At 32.6% G+C, this 23,824-nt stretch overlaps 1 protein-coding gene across 2 annotated transcripts; it reads right to left on the bottom strand.

Moving 5' to 3' along the window:
- Positions 1-320: 320 nt before the first annotated feature.
- LOC148609091 (E3 ubiquitin-protein ligase SIAH1-like) lies at positions 321-11,030 on the bottom strand. 2 transcript variants are annotated; one of them, XM_088540551.1, is made up of 7 exons: positions 10,937-11,030; positions 9,008-9,123; positions 8,026-8,190; positions 7,159-7,291; positions 6,377-6,483; positions 5,336-5,528; positions 321-4,337 (listed from the first exon to the last, which is right to left on the bottom strand). In XM_088540551.1, the coding sequence occupies exons 2-7, from the start codon at positions 9,096-9,098 to the stop codon at positions 4,160-4,162; spliced, it is 867 nt and encodes a 288-aa protein (XP_088396677.1). In that variant the 5' UTR covers positions 9,099-9,123; positions 10,937-11,030; the 3' UTR covers positions 321-4,159. The 2 variants fall into 2 exon arrangements, with proteins under 2 accessions (XP_088396677.1, XP_088396678.1); XM_088540552.1 differs by having other exon boundaries at positions 10,949-11,021.
- Positions 11,031-23,824: the final 12,794 nt, after the last annotated feature.

The following is a 23,824-nucleotide window of genomic DNA, read 5'->3' as shown; positions in this document are numbered from 1 at the left end:
AACCAAATGTCTGCAAATGACAATGCTTAGTACAGCACCATAACATTATATTACGGCAAATTTGTTGTGGTCTTCTTAAAGTTCCACTTTGGGTGCTGACCTCAGAACTTGATTTATGAAATTGGTGCTAATTGTCAATTTGACAAACACTATACATTCAAAGAACCTATTTTTCAGGAATTGATTAATGATGACTTAACTTTCACAAATGTTGTTACTGGACTTCTGGGGGGAGAAATTGAAAGAAACCATTAAATCGTGCCCTTTTAACCATGAGTGGATCATGCAATATCAGCTATATAAAAAGTAAACAATACAAATAAGCTTGATAGGATTTTATTAAAAAAACCCTCAAATATGTACATACTTAAACAGAAAATAAAACAGTCTGGTTTTCTTATAACAAAGTACAAATAATAAAGCAACAGTTATTCAAGCATTTAAAGCCATTTTTTCCCCACTAAACAGTTCAATACAGTACTAAATGTCAATTCCCTTCGTGTGAGATCCTGATATGAAAGTACATGTAGATAAAATACCTCACATGACTTCTGACAAAATCAAATCAAGACACGGTCAAAACACTATAAAATAAATTTCATATAATTATTAAACCATGAGAAATCAAATTGCAATTCCAAAAAAGTAAGGATGAAGAGAAAAAGTTTAGATAATCTATACAAAAAAATGTGTGTAAAGAAACTGTTGTTAGTAGTACCTCATGGTAATGCGATATTGTATACACAAGATACTGGTTATATAGATTGAAACCATCAATATACTTCTTTCAAAGACTCACGAGTTTTGACCTAATTATTTCACTTGGATTTTTCTCTGATAAAGCACTGCAATGATCATACCTTAACAATCAAAATTATACTACGGGATTTCAAACTGCCCGAGAGTAAAAGACTAGCTTAACAGACAGAAAGTTAAATCCTACTGATGGGTGTAACTCCTCTTCATTTTGTAGGCTACTCCCATAGTATGAAAATCAACAATTACAGATAAACAATCATCTAAAATATAAAAAAAAACAGTATTCTGTATGTACTGTCACATGCTTTCGTTATACATAAAAATTACTCCTGAGTTCTGCACAGGCAAATGATGTCCACATAAAATTCATACTAATAATACTTTAAAGGAAGAAAACAAGGCCAGATAAGTTTCCAAAGGTTGCTACTAATGAGATAAAAAAGATTCACTTTCATTAAGCATCCCAGTAGTACATGATCAAACTTTTTTTTTCAATTTTGAGTACTAAAGAAGGGCTTTTATTTTGTTGCTTTATTCTCACTGAAAAATATAGAATGAATCTAGATATGTACTATTTACTGGCCACACATACTCAAACTTCAGTACATTGAAGTTACACATAAAGATTACTCTTGAATTTGACCCATAGCATGGAAAACCTGATTTACTTAATAACATGAGAATAAGTCTGGCTGCAGGACCATCTGGAATGGCAAATTCCTATCAGTCCAGGAGAGGTTTTCAATATTTTGACAAGCATAGGATAAAATGCAAAAAATTGAGTTTCGGTCCGAAAAGCTTGAAAACAATTTTTCTAGGCCTGATTTTTTCTGGGATCATTTGAATAACACCTTCCACAACATAATTTCTGTAACTTAGCTACACAAAGAGTCCAAACTTTTTCAAGAAACATATTCCATTAATTTTAAATATGAACAGAAAATTGTGAAATGTCAGTATATCTCTGACTGTTAGCACTACAACACACATACTACATAGAATAGAAATCTTGCTCAGCAAGAGCTATAAATTATATAAACAAGTAACACTGATGTAAACCTATATAACTACACAGAGAAACATGTAACACTTTTCTCAATTCAAAACATTAATGTCATATATATATATTATATCCACTGACTCAACATAGAACAAAAAATCATATACATTTACTTCTTGTTCCAGTATCACCTTAAAATCATTTGTCTTTGATCAACTCTATCACCATAAAAACAAATACTCTATGGTACCTTAAACGAAATGTGTAGGTGTAGAAATACACAATTGTACATGCAAATTAAATTTACATGTGAAGAAAGACACAATGGTACACAAAAATCAAATGAACATTTTGTCTCTTTCAAAACATGAACATATTTCAATATTATATTCACAGAGTTTTTTAAAGAGTTTACAAAGTACTTTTGACAAAACTGGTATCACAGCTAGACAAAGGTCTTCGGTACTCTTAGTACTTCTTGGTCCAACTGCTAACATAAGAAGTTACCTCAAGTGCAGTACAACATATTTTGAGATAGGAAAAAAATAAAACTACAAAGGCTGAGGAGAATATGATTATTATTGGTAACTATGCATAACATTTCAGGGTACCAATGAGTATATCTACATGTATAAAGTTATGTTTTAAAAGACCACTGAACCTATTAACCAAACATATGACAAACACATGTATTTCATATATTATTAAAGTCACATAATTAGCATGACACATTTACATACAGGCTAACAGTCTTATACCCAACAACTTTGTTGTGAGGATGTATAACTCATTTATATAACACATACATACTCTCTAAATAACTTCCTGTCCTAGTTGATAAAGATACTTAGAACTTAAACAGATGAATTTGTCAGACTTGTGCTGTAGAAAATAAATTACACTAAAATAGCATCAATAGTTCAATGTGAACCTGGACTTACAGTTTGCGAATAATATTTCTATACAGCAATAGAAATGCATACGAGTAATGGAAATAATGCAAAATTTGTAATGCAGTGACTTTAATTGGTGAAAATTTACTTGATGATCAAAATGAATGATAAATGAAATAATTTGCCCTGAGCATTCAACCTACATACAGTCACACAATCATTACACTGCGCACTCACTCTGAACTTGGTTACACATACACACTTAGTTATGAGATCAATACACAGGGATAATTCCAGGCCACACAAACCTTCTTCTCTGGTTCTCATGAGATTCACTGAATTTAGAAAGACTAATACATGTGTATTCCAATTAATTTTCTTTAAATATTACTCCTACTTATTTCTAAAACAAAACAGATTGACACGTACAAGTGATTGTAAAATTAAGTAAATTCAATGAAACTTAAGCAATACAGTTGTGAAAAACTGTTTCCAAAGCTTATTACATGTATTAAGTACTGTCAATATTTTATGAACCTGTGATTCTAGCTTTATTATAAATAGATGCAATCACATGTACATAATACATCCAGATACAGGTCAATGGCAACAAAAAATCCTCATATTATGTCAATCAAAGTTTGTTTTATACAGTTTAGAAGCTTGAATGTCCTTGAACATTAAAAGCAAGTCCAACAAATTAATTCATAATCTGTATCTATTTCTGTGTAAAAAAAACATATACTTTTTACATAATGGCATGAAGGTTGCCACTTAACACAGTTTGAGCCCTTAATGACCTCTTCAAATCTTCAAGCACAGTTTTCTTCTAATTTTGGGTTTTAGCCAAGATTTGAATTTCAATTGGTCTTATCCATTTTAGGTGACATATGCTTTGTCATGTAACTCAGCTGAAAGCAGTGTGCAGAATAGGGAGTGCCGGAACATGTTGTAAATCAGTATTGTTTTACAAGCAAAACAAAATTAACCTTACAAACCTGAAAGAATCTTTAAAATTGTTTGTACTTTTTCACCAGTACACTGCACAGTTACATCATACAGAATCCAAATTGCTTCATCTAGTAAAGCTATTTTTAGCTAAATTATTCACATAACCTAACAAAAATTATCAAAAACCACAGCTACGATCCAAACAAAGTATTTAACAATAATTATTTTACATGTAAATACTCTGTGACTCCTAATCTACTGACTTCATACACACATGATCTATATAAATGGGAAGATAACTTGGCTTATGAGGAGACCCCATTTAGGAAAATTGTTCTACTAGTGTGATCTTTTCATTGGAAGAAAAAACTTTTCATAGGAGATTTCTTACCATTTTTCAAAGAATTTAAGGGAAACAATCTGTTTGTAGAATGAGACACAAACATCTTAAATATCCACTTTGGATATATCTCTTGACTGCTTCAGAACCTCTCATTCACTTATGAATACTGTCAGTACATCAATGAATTCTTAACATACTATATAATTGCTGCGATTAACACATAGATATTGTGACGTTTATACCCAGATTGCCATGGTCAGCAAATAATACAGCAATGTTTGTATCAAACACTAAACAATCACTAGCGGCTATAGCTGACTGAACACCGTCATGAATACTTCGTGGAGTGGCCTCCCATGATAGCCTTCGTCTATGTCCATTCAACTCTAACCTGAAACAGAAAATTAGATATTGGCTGTCAAATATGTTCAAACGTATAAATGATAAAAAAGACCTCTGTTGTTTACATTGAAGTAATTGGCCATATCTTTCGACTGTATTTTCAACAATTACAATATCAAAGATCATTACTGATTTCCTATAAATCCTGGTTTCTCAAAAATAATCATAATACAATCATGTCATATGAATTTTCTGTCAGAAAGGCTATTAAGAATTCATATTTACACTCATATTAATCATCATTAACCTATTTAACCATCATAACAGTGTTCCTTACCACAGTTGTCTCCTAGTGATAGTTTTTTTCATTAAGATGAATGTGGTATAATGTCCTCAAACAATCAAAATTAAACATCCTTCTTTAATACATGTATACAAAGGCATAAAAACAGTAAGTTGTTTGATAATTTTATATAAATTTGCCTTCCTCTTGGAGTTTCCTTAAGTGTTCTGATTTTTTAACTGGATGTAGTGGTGTGGAATGTGTGAATTAGAAAAGCATGATATGGGACCAATAAATGAAGTTGTATACCGAATATCAAGTGGCTGTGTTATTAGGTTGTTAAAAAAAGTGCAAGGACAATGTTGTCATTCATTCCAAATGCTTAAAAATTACCATTGAGTTTATAAACAGGAAGTAGCTTTGCTAAAGGTAATTAATTTTTAGTACATTATTAGAATCCTAGCTGAAGTAGTATGCAAAATATCAAAATGGTTGTGACAAGTAATTACTGAGAAAAATGCAAAGAAAATATTGTCATTAACCACAAAGGTTTTTCAATATCAACCAAGTCGGTAAACAGGAAGTATGTATGTCCTCCTGGACCCCTCTGAGAAACTGTACATGATAACAAATATCAAGTGACTGAGACATTTGGTTGTGGAAAAAGTGTGACAAATATCTGTTTCAGGCTGGTGGATGTTCAGACAGAGGCCAAGCAGAATAGAAGGGTAAAGCAGATGTAAAAAAAATCTGCATAAACTTACCTGTAAGCAAAATTTTCTGCCTGTTTTCGTGTTCCAATTAATTGAACTATTGCATAAAACATTTGCTGTCCTTCCATTTTCTCTTGTTTCTCCAGCACTAACATAAAGTTGTGACCAAAACATGACTGCATCATCACCCAATCAACAGCTCCTGGTAAATTTATATCTGTTGCTAAAAATACTATATCTTCACCTAAAATTGAAAGTCATTTCTTTTTCTTCTATTTACCAAATAGCATTTAATGAACTGCAACTTGCAAATCACCCAATACCATTCACAAATTATCAGTTTTTTTGCATTTTAAGATGAATTTCTAAACATGGAACAGACATATTTTTGGGCCATTGAATGGAACATTTTGAGGACACTTCCTGACCCTTTTGTCTATCATTTATCATCATTTTTGGAACACACCCTGATAAAGAAACAAGAAAATTTAAGGTCATAATATTTGGGGTTAACAATGGTTCTATCATTAAATGTTGTAAATAGACTGAGGAGCAAAGTTTACAGCTAGTTGAAATAGACCAGTTCGAATTTCAATACAAATCTAGCTAGGCCTGTGTGAAATTTAATTAGCTCTCTAAATATAAATCTGCAAAACATTTTACCAATGTGTCCTACTTAAATACCACACAACACCTATGAGATCTTTTGGACACTATTTTTTAAATTTTGAATAGCTGGCAATTATGATGACCTTAACAGTTAAATCCGCCATCCACCATCATAACTGACAGCTATTCAAATATAAAAGACAGTGTCCAAAAGATCACACAGGTGTTCTGTAAAATAATAACAGAAATGGAGTCTTTTAGCAAGTAGCATGAAGTTTTAGGGACTGTTTTTAAAGCTATAAATGTAAGACCTGTTACACTGTATTAGCTTTATACTTGTTTTCCTACATCAAGATCAAAGTTTTTTTACATTCATTAGTCTTCAAAAGAATTTCTTAAGGCATATTGCATAAAATGCCACTGTTTTAAAAGAGTTTCCCCATAATGCTACATGCATGACTGCTTATACTTAAGTTTGTTTACCTTGTAAAGTAGTTATACTTTTATGCTGCTGCATCAGATGGTTCATCACTGATTCTAGAGATCCCTGCCATTTACATGAGGCACCAGGACAGGGACAACAATACGGTCTATAGAAAGAACATAGCAGTATTATTACAACAGTGAAATTACATTAGGAATATCATCAGTTTGAAGGTGAGTACAGAGTACAATATCATTATTATCATACTAAGCCAGATTGACCAACTTGTGACATCAATGATACCGTCTGAACGATACAAAATGATGTTTTTCTTTTTACATAAAGTTAAATCTTAATCTTCATTGACAGCCACTGACAATATTAAGGAACATGTGACATTATACAACACCAAAATATCAAGCGAAGACTTCAGAAATATGGTTTGTCAATTTCAATATCAGCACATAAAAACAATTACAAAAAAAATCAGAAATTGAAGCCTTACAAATGTCTAAATTTGGTCATTTTATCACTGACGGTCGAAACAGGACTAAGAAAGCTTAATATCAAGTTCTGAGTACACTCAAAATGTGTTGGATAAGTTTCTAAAAGTATCTCGGGTAAACTACTGGTACTTCTTTTTTTGTTCTTGACAATATTTATTTGTGAAACATATTTCCGATAAATGGTTGTGACATGAATATTTAATCATACAAACCTTGTTATTTTCTAATCATGTTAAAAACAGTATAAGGTGTGAATGAAACTAATCTAGCTATTGGATGTAATTAGGTTATTCTAATTTGTATTTTACAGACATGTGTAAATTAATATAGCTTACCTGTGTTCACATGTGTCTTCGTGGTCAGTTTTCTCTGTATGTAACAGTGTTACAGGGCAACCACTATTTGAATATTTACATGGAAACATCACAGTGCTTGCCACCTTCTCCATTGCAAGATTTCTTATATTTCCTGTAAATTGTCAAAATTTGCAGTGACATCAGTTTTAAAAGTTATTTTCATTACTTTAATTCTCTACACCAGAAAAAAATGAATTTTAAAACTTGTGTGGATATTTAATCATAACATGATCATGAAACTACAACTGAGAATTGGAATTTTCCCAAAATATTTACTGTAAAATCTAAGAATAAAATGTAACATGAAGTTGCATGCTGTGAAGTATACCCCACTGATCAAAGATGTTGATATGGGGCAGCACTTCAAATCATTTATAATGCATGCAATATCTACATGAAGCTACACACCTAATCTGAAATTAATCCAATCATTGGGAGCCCAGATTTTTGTGATGAAAATTTTATCTATCCCATAGAATGAAAAATGGCTTAATCCCATGAAACAAGGACGTGATTCAGACAGCACTCATAAAGGCTGACAACATATGCCATATATTTATAAAGCCATACACCAAATTAGAAATCAATTCATTCATATGGAGCTGTGCTAATTGTGACAAAATTAGGATGAAGGATGGAATAATAGGAGGCCAAGATGATTCATATACACCACTTACTAGTTAAATAGGGTTATAACATACTCCTACACATATTTTCTACTGCTATCTTATAGTCTTAAGGTCAGCTTTTACCACATTAAGACAAATCTATCTATTTTGTTTTGCAGTAGTAAACCAAAATTCTTACTTTTAATCAACTGAAATAACAACATAACATAGGTCTTACCTAAAGGACCTCTACATGTTGGACATAGATTTAATTTCTGACGGCAGGATTGACAAACGATGTGTCCACTCTGACACTGCATGATCGGTGGTAGTGCATAGTCAAAACATACAGGACATTCAAAAAGTGAGGCCAGATCTTGGTTGTTTCCTCCACCTGCTGCAGCTAAAAGAGAAAAAAAATTATCAACTGGCATAAGTAAATAGAGGACATTCAAATAGTGAAAGCCAGATCTTAGTTGTTACTACCCCCTACAACTGCTGCAGCTAAATCAGAAAAAAAAAATCAACTGGCATGAGTAAATACAGTGATAGAAGTCAGAAGATATCACATAATATTTATTTGTTTGCTTTATTTGATATAACTGGTGGTGCATATAACGTCATATGGACTGGTAGAAATCATAGTGACTGCCTGGCTTTCGAATTAAGGATGCGGCATCATAATTAAAGAAGCTGCACGTTTTCTCTTTTTTCCATATGAATGATCCTGAATACTATATATAAAAATTTTAATGAAGCAAATAGTACATGCTGCCTTGGGTCAAATTGCAATATACATGTATGGACTGGTTGATCGCCTACAAATATTCAATGGACCTCAGCTGCACTCAAATCCATATGTTTTTTTTGGGTGACCAACCAGCCTTTATATTGCCATTATCAACTTTTTGCTAAACAACATTTCAACTTAACCCTAAAGCAGTATTAATGTGTGTTTGAGAAGAAATGAAAGTTTTGCTTCATATGTTTTTAGATAAATGTTTCTTTTTAAGGGTATTTCTAACACAGTAACAGTTTTTAAATATTCTTTACTTAAAACAGAGAGGTTTCTTTTCTGAATGGAGTAAATTTGATAGTATCCAGTTCTCCAATTTAAATCTTAGGTTGACAATAATATCAAAGAATATTAAGGGCTATGGCCCTCATTTTATGGGCAGCTGGAACATTGGTTTAGGTAGAAGTATGTTGAATGAACTTACCGAGTGCAGCTGCTGCAGCATTACTTGTGGGAGCAGCTGTGGCATGTTGTCTCTGTTTACCAGAGGATGAGGTCTGTCGACTCAGACTCATGATTCAGCTGACACAACCATTTATACTGGAAAGGAAAGGAATGATATGTACAAATCTAAATCCATAATTTAAGGATTGGTCAGGGGTGGAAATAATGTAGTCACAGGAAAAAAGGTCAAAAAATTATATTTTTAACCTAAGCAAATAAAGATCCATCAAAATCATTATGTGGACAAAAAGTGACTGACAAATCTACAATAAGATCAAAAGTGTACATTCAATGCATCAGCTTAGAACTTTATATGTACGAATCAACAATGAGATTGTCTTGACAGTAAGACAGATGCTTATAATGGCAACAACATTTCTTGAACTCTCATCTCAAAATTTATTTCAATTATCTAGTAAAAGAAATGAATGATCAAAATATAAGGTTTGAGATTGGTAATCATATACTATCAATCTTGTATGCTAATGATGAAAGTAATACTAATACTAGGGACAAAATAATTTTTTGTGAATATTTTCCAGCCTGCATTCCTGCCCCTTTGGAGACAATTTTCTGTCACTTTATATATCTTAGTAGGTATACATGTACACAGGATAACTTTTAAATCAATGTGAGACCCAAAAGGATAATTATAGTAGGATGTTAAGAACCCCTTCAAACAAAAATCTATTCACACTCTTGTCTTTTTAATTCATAGGGAATGAAATTTGAAGAAACTAGAGAAATAAGAATTCTACAATAGTAGTATATTGGTCTGAATGACGACTTGCTCAATTATCTCAGGAAATTTTATCATTGCCATTGACAGCCTCATTAATAGCTGACACCACTAAGCAGAGTTAGCTCTATGGTTATTACCATGTGTATCTTAGTTATACCAACAAAAAAATATCATATCTCATTAGTAAAAAAAGAAGTTTTTTTCATCAGCAAAACAAATAAAATGTTTGAATTAAGATCACCTCTTACTAACAATAAATTAATCTTTTCTGATAGTGTTGAGAAATATGATAGAAAGTTCAAGTTGATTACTCTACAGTTCAGTTCTGCTAGCTCAAGAACCCACCTCAGAAAAAATATAGCTTTGATCAATTTATCCAAATAAAAAGATATTGCTGGAGCTGCTCATGAGTGTAATTACAAATTAAAAACTGATCATTGAATAAAAATAAAAATAAAAAAAAAACAATTTAAAAATCTTTGATTGTAGCCTAGACATCACATCATTTTGTAAATGTGAACAAATCATCAGCTAGAAATATCATGCAATAATGAAGGAATCAGCATAAGTATTTGAGAACGACGGAAAATTTGGTATAGGGACAGGTTACACATCTCAGTATGTATCAATAAAATGGTCACTTCCCCACTTGAACCAAATTCAGAGATACAACAGTCAATATTTTTTATACTTCGAAGATTTCAGATGACCAAATGAGGCCGGATATTTTTTGTCATTCTGAAAAGCCTTTAGTCAATGACAAGGACCAGAAAAAGCACTGCAGTTACCACATTATTCAGCCCTTTACTGGCTTAAGCCTTGTGCCAGAAATGGATATGGGGTTACACATAAGTATTATAAATTATGTCAATTGCTGTTCATTTTACCCCCATGAAATGATTTCCTATTTACAATACTGGTTTACGAAAGATCGTTAAGTAAAATTATAAGCAGGCCTAAATTGGTACAGCCACTCACGACACTGACTGACTGAGACACCTGACAGTCTGATTCAGTGATAACTGATATTGTAAACATCGAAAGATGAAACAGGGTCGAGATATTGTAAAAGGTCGTTAGGCCACAAAGTTATATGATATTGGCGAAAAGGCCAATTCGAAAAATGATTCAATAACTTCTTATTCAGATTTTGTTTCTGCTTCTTACTGAAAAGAGCACCTATTTCTGAACAGTTGTTTTTGCGATATAATTATTCTTTTCGACTTCCATTAATGTGTGTACTACGTCATCATTTTGTCGTAAAGTTCACGACCTACAACAGTTTCTTTAGCGGCAGATTCGGATCGACTAAAATGATAATACACATAATTACGTATTTTGAAATACACCACTCTTTGGCAAGCAATAACGGAATTATTTCAAAGAATTAGTAGTAAAAAAATAACTGTACAATTATGTACACAACACCATGAATGTTCAACCTTGGTCATTTTAATATGGCAAACGTATATTGCTATTGTATTCCCTACTTGCGGAGCTCGGGATGCAGCCATATTTTATCCTGTTTTGCAGAGTTACCCCATAAGAGCAAGTATAATTTGATCCATGAACTCGTGGATCGTTATGGTGTATCCATCAGCACCATGAAAGCTGATTTATTCAACGGGTCATAGTTTTCATTTCCTCGTTTGTCTACCCTGGACTTGACTTTTTATGAGCAACTCTGCGGGTGTTTCTAGAAAAGCAGAGGACGCTTACCCTACCGGTGCACCTGGTCCATGCTCCCAGTTTTTAGTGGAGTCCGAGTTGCTCATTTACTTTTGTTACTTTGTATGTATGATTTTAGTTACTTTATGTTCTTTGTTGTGAATGTCTGGATCAAAAGCTTGTTAATAAGACAACACCTATATGTTAAATTGTTTACATTATTAAGGATTTCCGATCGTGATGGCATTTGACACTGGATTTTTCACTGTACATATTTGACCCTCCTTTTGAATTAGATATTGAACAGTTTGTCGTTTGTTGGTATTAGAATGTTTGTATAATTGCTGATTTGGGCGTTTTGATGACCTGTTAACTGCCACATTGCATTGTAGTCATACAGTACGTCTCCTTTGAACCTACCAAGCCTTCGCTTTCGCTTAAAGATTGGCCAGAGCTCACTTCTTCGATCTGCCATTTCCATATACGATTGGCTATCATGAAGTTTTTAGTTAATAACCAATACTTTTAACTTCTATACCCACAGCTGTCAAAGAGCGTCTCTAGTCCTACCACGACACTTGTTATTCCCGTAGTGGTATTAATTCAATGTGGATCCTGAAAAAATCGACAGACCCTCTGGAGACCATCAATTCAAGATTTTTATCAGAATATAATAGCATTAAAACCCATGATTTTTCGAACTGTATACTTCTATTCCCAATACTCAGTTAAAATCCCGACTCAAAAAACATTATACATCGCGGTTTCTCCAAAAAAGATGGTACACCTAGATACAAGTATATAGTTCTTGGTAGATATTCCTCATACTTTGTAAGAAATAATTCCAAATTATCTTCCAAATACAGAGACGAAAATATTTTCAAATTGCTGGAATTTTTTTATTGACAACATATTTGTCCGATGTGGTGGACGCATTTTTCAACAAACGGTCATTGTTCTAATGTGAACAAATTGCGCTCCTCTACTTGCTGACCTATTCCTTCACTCTTATAAGGCTTAATTTATAGCTGATCTGATATTGCAAAAGCCTTTAATCTCAGTTTCCGCTATATAGATGACGTTTTATCTTTAAACAATCCTAGTTTTGGGGATTTGATACATCGTATCTACCCCAAAGAACTTGAGATAAAGAATACTATAGCCACTGTGAAGACAGCCTCATATTTTGTTATTTACTTTTTCTTGTATGCGAGAACTCAAGTGATCTCCACTGAAGGTATTCTCTTAATCAGGGGTCCGATTGGCTGGCTCATCAAAAGTCAATATTTTTTAGGTTCTATTAATTTGTTATAAGATATTTGTTGTAATTACTTCAATTACTTAACTACAATGCACGAAAATGCCAATGGAGGCTTTCATTATTATTGATTTTACTTATATACAACTTCAAGTAGATATAATAATTTAGATAAAGATGTAAGATGGGGTGAGTCAGATGTGCCATCTGTAGTTGTTTCGAGGTAACGTGAAAGTTTTTATAACCATAATTCAGGTTTTTATATATTCAAGTTATATTTAATACATATTTTATGCAATGACTGACCTTTGTTTAATTTGACAATCGAATATTTATAAGATTGTAAGAATGAAAAATAAAGCATGCGCATGAGGGCACCTTTTCAACTGTTTGCAAGCTAACTGTAGTGTGTGTTCATTATGTTTAGAATTGTCAAAATTGTAATAATTTGTAAATATATTATGAACTAATATCAGTTGATGATATGAAGTATGAAAGCGACTTTATCCAGTAATGAATTCGCATACGTACCACCATGAACTGTGTTGTAACTCAGATGTATGTGAACGTTAGTATTTTGACCTAACTAACGAAATTTGTCACTGCTTATAAAAGTAGTATTTTGTATTAAATACTTTTTGTACTTGAAAAGTTTTTTTCTTTAAAAAGCTAACATGACACATTTATTCTCCGTAATGTATCAAGTTATCAGTTGCTGGACATAATTACTAAATATAGCTAGTGTGCTAGTTTATCGTTATCATCGGAAGTAGAGAAACAACAACAACGAATGAAAAATGATTTTGTATTCAGATATGCCTACAATTTGCGGATGGACAGGTCCGTGAGATCGATTTGTAGCGTCCAGTCTTTTTTGGATAAGCTTTTTTATGAACTGCGTAAATATATCAGTGGGTTTAATTAATAAAGTAAACAGGAGATCAGTAAACTGCTTTAAGTCATTCAACATAACATTTTTAAAAAAAGCTTACGTTGAAACAGACAAAGTTTCAATGAGTAACAGATATGCTGAAAGTGCCATCTTTTTCAACATTATTGCTATAATGATATTTATTAATAGGGTACTACATAAATATTTGACTAAAACCATTCAAAATGTTTCACGATAAAATTTGTAAAATGTGATTTATCATGCAAATACATTATCTTTGGTAATTTTTGAATTTAAAAAAAAATACACACACACACAACAAAACAAAAACAATAAAAAAACAAAACAAAACAAAAACAAAAAACAAACAAAAAACAGACATGTATTTTTCAAATTATGTGAACGTATAAATACATTTAAAGAGAAATTAAATTATTTATTGTAATGTCCTTGACCTTAAAAATCCATAGACAAATCGAATTACGCATGCAACATTTGTATCAATCCAACAGTGGGTGAACCTCAAAAAGGAGCCAAATGAGAATTTTACATATATTTTTCCATTAAATATACAAGTAATAACTTTACATGTATAACAAAATTGGTTCTACTATTTATTACCAAGTTCTCTGTATCATGATCGGCACATGACGGATTAAACAAGCGGCAGTTGAACGAATCTGAGCCAATTTAAGCTTTAACCTTTAACATTAAAACCAAATTGCTTATTAATGAAAGCGTGTGCTTTATCAGCATGGTCAGATATCCAATAACCAACTCTGATGATTAACATGTTTAGAATACGTTTTCCTAGCATGTGTGTGCTAATTTTCCCATAGACTTCTATGGTGAAGTGCATATTTTAAGGATTTAAAAAAAAATATGTAAATTCATTCAATAAAACCTTCACTTATGTAGCATTTCTAAGGACATGTGAAAAAATAATTTCCCGCAAAAAAAATAGAGCGAGTCCACGAAGACCGGACAGAAAAGTAGTCTTGAACTATAAATTGCCATTTTCTCTACTTTCACTTTAGTTTTGCACACAACAAACCAACCTTTTCAGTGGAACATTTTTATGTATTATGTTAGATTTTCTTTTAAAAAAGTTTGTCATCTTATAGTGCGTTTTTGCTCTATTTTATAAGTCATTGTTGATATCTTTTGAAAAAAAAACTGTTTGTTTGTAGAGAGGCAAAAAGAAAATGCACAATATTTTTATAGCATCCTTCTTTGGACGTACACCCGCTCACGGATATGCAATGCGATAGGCTGATTCTCTGAATGTCAACTTTTAATTAATTAATATATATGTTCCTCTTCACTGAACTTAATTATGGGGCACCAAAAAGGGAATTTACACTAATGAGAAACTCAGATGAATTAATATCCAGGTATAATTTTCTTTATTGTTTATGTTGATAATTGTATTAAGGATATTGTGTAATTGTAACTGATTTGCAAAAAAAAAAAAAAACAAAAAAAAAAAAAAAAAAAAAAAAAATCTTACAACAAAAATCAATCATAAGTTTATATCTAATTTTTATCTAAAGATGTGAAATGAAGTACAGTTTTATGAACTTTTTTTAAAGCCTGTGAATGATTTATTTTGTGTGTTTTTGTTTCATTTGTCACTTAAAACTCTTTTTTTTAAAGTTTTCTTCAGACAATTACTTTATAAATGAGAACAAGATAGTATATAGATATTTTATTATATATCAATGTAACTTTGTATTATACATAAAAATATAATAAGTTTAGCACTGAAACTAATATTAAAATATGATAGACATAATCATCATTATTATAGAACATATACATATACAAAAACATAACAGATCAGCAAGTTGCACAAAAAGTCAGTACACAATTAACCTAGGTGGAGAAGTTCTGATGCTGAGTCGGCTCTGTATAGTGCTGATCTTGCAGAGTTGAAGGTAGGCAGTCTCTGTATTACTGTTTTGGCGGTGTCGTCCCAGTCGTGGTCTCGGAGTTTGTTTAGTTCTTCTTCATAGATTGATGGTATTGGTCTCACGTCTTCCATGCAGCGTTGGTTGATGTGGTTGAGTATCTGTTTTGTGACCACTCCGGTGTGGTCAGCTCGGCGATTGTGTTGTTGTCTTCCGAAACCTACTGGTATGTTGTTCAATGTTGATAGAGAACCTGGACAGTTGGGTATAGTGCATCTCCAGTATATTCTGTCACCATTCTTGCGGATGTGTCTGTAGATATAACCATCGTAGGCTAAGTTCTGTCCTCCTTTTCTGTTGGTTATGAACTTGACATCTAGCATGTTGAGTTGAACTATGTTATGCTCAACTCATATGCTGACACAATATTTATACTAACAGATGGCTTGGAGATATCATGTTCACATAAGCTTGGGTGGCGAAATCAAAGAGTCAATTTATACTCGGCGTCACATAAATAACATACTGTTAAAATTTGAATAAAAATATTTTCTTCGACTTTATTGACACCAACCGTCGTTTAAATTGTCTTAAATGACTTGCTCATTCGTTTAGCCAAACGGCTTCTCCCTAAACATTGAATCGTTAAATTCCGGTCAGATTTTAATTCTAGGTGGCAATATTTACATTGTAAAAAGTCGGCCATGTTTACAGTGATCGGGTTGCTAGGAGATGTTGTTTACGTTTAAATGGTTTGTCCAAAAACCGAAGAACCCAGAATGCAATTCGGCGTTATTTCGGATATCTCGGATTTATTTTACGCGAACAACGTATAATACCGAGAAGTTGATCAAGCAGACGATTGTCACCGGAGTTCGACGGGAACTTACGCACTTCGTTTGTAAACAAATCGTCCCGTAAAAACCAACATGGCGGATATTAGTATGGGATTTTCCCGTAAGGATTTGTTACGCATGATTTAAGCTAATCAGCGACTTGTTTTTGAGAAGCTGTTTGGCTAAACGAATGAGCAAGTCATTTAAGACAATTTAAACGACGGTTGGTGTCAATAAAGTCGTAGAAAATATTTTTATTCAAATTTTAACAGTATGTTATTTATGTGACGCCGAGTATAGTTCATGTGCTGACACCTATTAATGCTAATAGATGGCTTGAAGAGATCACACAAATGAGAAATGTGAAATGTGTTCACATAAGCTTGGAAGGAGGAAATCCAATCAAAGGGTCAATTTAATGTCTGCATATCTTTTATTTCACAATTTATTATTCAGTGTATAATTTTGTTATACAGATCCTTTTGTAGCATAAATTATTATTAACTAAAATTCCAAAAATTATAATTTATAGAATTCAAATATATTTCAGTAACATCTTTTAAATATTTAAAAAATGTTCAATTTTTTAATTTAGAATTGGTGATTCAGTAAATAATTATTTAGATCTTTTTATACCACAATATGTTAAATGAAAATTAGATTATAAAAATTCAAATATTCTTAAGCATATTAACATTTGATGAAATATTCAATGTCAAATATTTATTTGTTTCTAGATTTTCTAATTCCCCCTTTAAAGGACCCCAAGATAATAACTAAAACAACAATGTTACAATATATATATATTCTTTATTCCAGAAGCAATACAGCTTATAGGACTACAACATGGATAATAATACAATACTACACAATTAAATTAAAATAAAATGCGGAGCATGACAAACATATTACATATTTAAGAATTTCTAATCTTTTCAGCTAAAAATAAGTATTTTCCAAGGTTGTTTAACTCTTTTATATTATTAACAGAGAATAACTGCATCAATTTATAACAAGATGGGCGTCTATAATAATAAGGTTTGATATATTTTGTACGTATAATAGTATACTTTGAACATTCCAAAACAAAATGATACTCATTTTCAAAACAATTTAGTTGACACATTCTACATATCCTTGCATTTCTATCGATATTATAATATCTTCCAACTTCACTAGCTAGACTATGTGCGTTTATTCTATATTTGGTTATAACATACTTATATCTGTAGTTAATTGGTCTATCAAGATAAAATTGTAAATTGAATCTATCATAAATATATCTATAAAAACGACATTTTGGTGAAGTGTCAAAAAAAGCAGTAGCTTGACATATAAATTCATCCACCAGGCGTTGCCTGAATAAAGCAATAAAAACCTTTTCCATAGTTACATTTTGTGCTAACCATACATCATTAAAACCATATTTTGTGTTGAAATAGTCATCGTGTACCTTGCCGAATAAATGATTAACAGCTTTCCGTCCTTGATCAGACAATAATTTTTGACTTTCAGTAAAATTACCATTATATTTCAACATAATTCCAAGATATACAAATTCATCACAGATTTCAATAGGTTTTCTATCTATGAACCATTTTTCTTCAGTCTTGACAATACCTCGATGTCTAAATACAACAATTTTAGTCTTTAATAAATTAACATACAAGTTGTATTGGTTTGAACATGTATTAATGACATCAATCATTTTTTGCAACTCTTCTTTACTTTCGCTAAAAATCACTGTATCATCAGCATACATTAGTAGATATAGACTAAGAGCTTGCAACTCGTATGGAATACAATCTTGTTTTATCAATTCTATTTCAATATCGTTTACATACAGTGCATATAAAAAAGGTGATAAAGACTCCCCTTGCATTAAGCCAACATTACACTCAAAGAATTCGGAAAAAGTACCGTTATGTTTAGCACATGACTTCAATTTTGCATATATGGATTTGATTAAATCTAACAATTTACTAGTTATACCTGATCTAGATAATTTGAGCCATAATTTTGAATGGTTAACACTATCAAAGGCTTTTTTGTAGTCAATGAAACAACAATACAACCTTTTTTTGTTTCTTAAAGATTTAGATACGATGGAATGTAGAGCAAATATTGCGTCGTGGGTACCATACCCCGGTCTAAATCCAAACTGCACATCAGTGAGTACACTATGTTCTTTACTCCACTTAGTAAGTCTTGCATTTATTATAGAAGTAAACAGTTTACCTAAGTTTGACACCAGCGATATGCCTCTGTAATTTCCCGGGTCATTAGCATCACCCTTCTTAAAAATAGGTACTATTGCACATTTTACCCAAAGTTCAGGAAAATGTTTAGTTTCAAGAATAGCGTTAAACAGTTTACACAAAACTGGTAATATTACGGGTTTACTATTTAAAATGTATTCATTCAAAATATTATCTACACCTGGAGTTTTATTTGTATTCAATCTTTTCACACTCTCTTCTAATTCCTTACTGGTGAAAGGCATGTCCAATTCATCATAAATACATGTATTATCAGTGTTACCGCTTTCAGGATTATCTTCATCACTTAAAGTCATCAGTTTTTTAAAATGTTTCACAAACTGATCTGTTGATAAATCGTTATTAATACGCTTCTTCCGTTTTTTAAATTTACCGTAGAATCGTTTTGGGTTGATCTTCTTCATCTTTTGTAACATATCACCTTGTCCGTTTTTATAACGTCGTTTTAATTTATTCTCAATAGTCTTATATTTTTGTTTTTCTAAATTCAATTTAAGTCTGTTTTCATTTGAACGATTTGCGTTGAATCTTTGCAGTGCACTTTTATAGTTTATATAGAGTTCTTTACACTCGTCTGTTATCCACGGTTTATCACGTTTCATATTACATGATGAGTTAGCGTTAGCACAGTTATCACATTTAACAGTACGCCATTCGTTTGTTTTTGTAAATTTTTCAAAAACATCACATAAGAGTTCAGTCATATTCGATACAGCGTCATCGATTTTATCAGGATCAGGAGATATACTTTGACACAGTTCATCAAACTTGTGAGCGTTTGCCAAAAGATCATGGTTTATTTCCTCCCTCGACTCGTCATTCCATCGTATCGTATCATAATTTATCGTTTTACATGAACACTTTGGTTTAGGAACGAAAATTTTCGATTTCAAATCTACCAAAAGCGGAGCATGACAAGAAAAGGTATTAAAATCTCCAACAATAAAGTTGTCTACAATAGAAAATGCATTATTAGATAATAACATATAATCAATAATGCTACATCCATTTTTGTTTTGAAATGTATACTTTGAACTTTGATCTCCAAATCGTCCGTTACATATTCTTAATCCAGTAGATGCACACAAATCTAATACACGGCGACCGAATGTATTGGGTGGTTTAAGGTCCTCTGTTGTTCTATCATTTAAAGGTTCATCATTATCGTAATCAATTAGATCTTCGATCCTATTAACTATATCTATATTCAGATTGTCCTGCACAATAAAGTCCGGCTTGTTACCAACTCGTCCGTTTAAATCACCGATAACGGCTATGTTCCCTAGGGCTGAATAATGTTCAATCTGTTCTTTTAAAGCGTCGAAAACGTCTATTTTGTATTTCGTATAATAAATGTTTTTGTCAGGAGGCATATAAATTGCACAAAAGTATAAATCTTTACCATTATACATTACATTTTGATCAATTCTAAACCATATCATGCAATCAACACAGCAATTTTCGAATTTTAAATATGGATTTAACCATTTTTTATAGAATACAATAACACCACCTCCGTTGCACTTTTGTCTGGCCACGTATTTCTTTTCATAACCATCTATATCAAATTCTTTAGGACATTTAACCCAGCATTCATTAAAACATACTATATCATTATTGCTCAATATATCTATGAATTCCACACTAGCGAGTTTTTTAACCAGGCCCTTCGAAATATTCCATGAACAAATTTTAATCTTTGAATTATAGATTTCACTTTGGTCACCCTCCGCAACTTCCTATCCCTTCCATAACTTTCCTTCCACGAACAACTTGTCGTCCACAAGATACGCCTTAATTTTTTCCCGTCGCTTCTGAAACAATATAGGAAGAAGTTTTTTCCTTTTTTCTAGAACCTCGGGTGGATATTGCGGACTGATCCCAAGTTTAGAGCCTTTTAAACGATTTGACACTTTCCTAACTAAGTCTCTATCAGTTAATGAATCGAATTTCACGACAATTGGCCTGGGCCTTTCTGCATTCGTTTTCTTCTTCCCTAGTCGGAAGGCACTTTCGATGCGTAACTCGTTTCTCGCGTTTTTAATCTTTAGCATATTTTCGCAAAAATCGAGAATTTGCTCAACACAGTTTTCATCGTTTTTTTCCTTTTGAATTCGATTTTCGGTTTGTGGTCTTTCTGCTTGTGTGTTACCTATCTCCGTGGCATCTCTCTTCTCCTCGCTCTCGTACGTGTCCATACCGTCGCTCGTCATCGGTTTTTCGACTATACCGAAAAAAAGTAAATTGTTCTTAAAATGTTGCATTTCAACGTCGACAAGTCTATCTTTGACATATTCAACATCTTTATTCATGCATTTGTTTGATTCTATTGCCTTCGTTAGATTATCTAGTTTACTTTTGATCGATGTTTGCTCATCATGGGCATTTGACAAAAACTGGGCGCTCTCTTCTAGAGTACGTATTCTCTCCTTACATTGAGTCAACTCTTTTTCAACGTTTTTGAATTTCGTGTCTACACTATTTATACTTTGCTCTATTGAATCGAGTTTTGTCAGTTTATTTTCGACCCCTTTCAATCTATCATTCATCTCTAAAAGTAATGTTTCGATCCCGAGCGATATTGGTGGTCGAGGGGGAGGCGGCGGGGGAGTGCTTGAAAATTGTGGAAACTGTGGATACGGTTGATATGAAACATTCGATTGTATGGGCGAACTTGTACACTGAAAACCTGAATTCATGGTGTATTGATCGTAATGTGAACGGTTTTCACCGTTTACACAGGCTAATGCTTTACTAATTGTCTTCGATAAAAGTACCTTATCGTTTTCTTGACACTTTCCTTTGTTTCCTTTATTTGTTTTAGCCGGTGGTTTTTGTTGATCAGAACTCGAGCTCCCGCTTGTAATGTTTCCTCTGTCGTTATGTATCTTCTTCTTCCGCTTTTTGGTCATCACTTCATATAAATATTAATCCATAACAATGTCTTTCACTATAAATTATTTACAATTTTCGCGATATTTTTTTCTCTGTTTAAATTTTACTGCCATTTTAATCGCGCATGCCCAGATCATATGTGATGTTAAGAAAGTTGACGTTCAGAGAACACACCATGCGATACTGGTACCTAATATGCACTAAACCGGAACGGTGTTATTAATTTTGTAGTGCTGTGCCAATAGCTAATTGGATGAGTACTTAATTGATTTCCCCCACGCTTTAACTGCAACAACATTTTATGGAGAGCAGATGTTTTTTTAAGTGTTTTTGAATGGTATTTATCGTAAATTGATTTTATGAGGTATGTGTGTCAGGTGCACTCCACCAAAATAGTTTCATCCCATTGTGTAATACGATAATCACTTACTCATATCTAATCCATTGTCGTTTAGTGTGTATGTGTGTGTGTATGTACGTGTGTGTGGGTGTATGGATAAAGGCAATCAAGGTAATATAGTTGATTTCTAAGTAACTTTCTAGTAAGCGATTTACCCTTTGATACTTTTTAAATGAGGATCTTTATGGTGTATCCATCAGCACCATGAGAACTGATTTATTCAACGGGTCATAGTTTTCCTTCCCTCGTTTGTCTACCCCGGACTTGACTTTTTATAAGCAACTCTGCGGGTGTTTCTAGAAAAGCAGAGGACGCTTTCCCTACCGGTGCACCTGGTCCATGCTCCCAGTTTTTAGTGGAGTCCGAGTTGCTCATTTACTTTTGTTACTTTGTATGTATGATTTTAGTTACTTTATGTTCTTTGTTGTGTATGTCTGTTTTACATGTCTGGTCTTTGTCCCTGGATTACATTCTTTTGATTACCGCTATAACCTTGGTTCCCTTGATTACTCTTTTATAAGGGAATAGCAAGGTGTCTGTAAATGAAGTCACCTGTTCATGTTTTCAGTTGTCAGTGATTCTACTTTTTGAACGATTTGATGAATTGGATATTCCAAATTTTAAGATTTAAAGTTGTTTAGTTACTCCCCTTCTAATAACAAAGGATGAAATCGATAGAACTATTATATTGTTTACTTATCTTACTACTAGTTTTATGAATATATTATCTACACATGTGAAATCTTTTATATATATATGTATATATACTTTCTGCGTTGTCGTTCTTCAGGTAGCTAGATCACGTGTTAGCTATTAAATGGTCTAGGTGTTCTACTTTAAATAGGTCGAAATTTCTACTGTATAAGGACACCGTATACCTGTATACATACCCGTGATGTCCCGGCATGACTTTCTAAACAAGTAAATGAGATGCCTGCACACGTCATTATTGATTATATTTACACATGCTTGGTACAGTTTTAAATGATCTCTCCTGATACAAACGTTCCTTACTGTCTTTTTTCTGAATATCAAATATTTGGGTAAGTGACTTTTTGTATCGCGCTAGAACTGTAACAAATAGGCTTCTGGAACAGGGTTATGTTGCTACAAGATTGAAATCATCACTACAGAAGTTTTATGTTCGTCATTATGAACTCGTGATCGTTATGGTGTATCCATCTGCACCATGAAAACTGATTTATTCAACTGGTCATAGTTTCCCTTTCCTCGTTTGTCTACCCCGGACTTGACTTTTTATGAGCAACTCGGCGGGTGTTTCTAGAAAAGCAGAGGACGCTTACCCTACCGGCACACCAGGTTCATGCTCCCAGTTTTTAGTGGAGTCCGAGTTGCTCATTTGCTTTCGTTAGTTTTTATGTATGATTTTATTTCCGATATGTTCTTTGTTGTGTATGTCTGTTTTCCATGTCTGGTCTTGGTCCCTGGATCACATTCTTTTGATTACCGTTATAGCATGTGTTTCCTTGATTACTCTTCCATTACCAAGTTTCATGTTTTATTATGCACTTAGACAGTAACATAGTGTTACAAGAGGTAGACAATATAAAACATTAACAAAGGCGAACATGGCAAATAAACACATTGCAGGCAACATATAATTTACATATTCAATACACAGATATGTTTATAATAATGACTGACCAGTTCAGGTATGTATTAAAAAGTCAACCAAGTGGAAAAAACCCCAGATTTGACCTTATACGTGCTGTGTGTGTCAATATTTATATTTATATATTCGGAAATTTATTCAAATATAAAATAAAATATATATAATTTTGTATAGATTTCCCCCACGCTTTAACTGCAACAACATTTTATGGAGAGCAGATGTTTTTTAAAGTGTTTTTTGAATGGTATTTATCGTAAATTGATTTTATGAGGTATGTGTGTCAG

This window comes from Perna viridis, chromosome 8, assembly GCF_037379345.1.
Source record: "Perna viridis isolate PV_CMFRI_1.1 ecotype Kerala chromosome 8, ASM3737934v1, whole genome shotgun sequence".
NCBI lineage: Eukaryota > Metazoa > Mollusca > Bivalvia > Mytilida > Mytilidae > Perna > Perna viridis.
The sequence above is the reverse complement of the archived record's forward strand: the minus strand, read 5'-3'. Positions and strand labels throughout refer to the sequence as shown.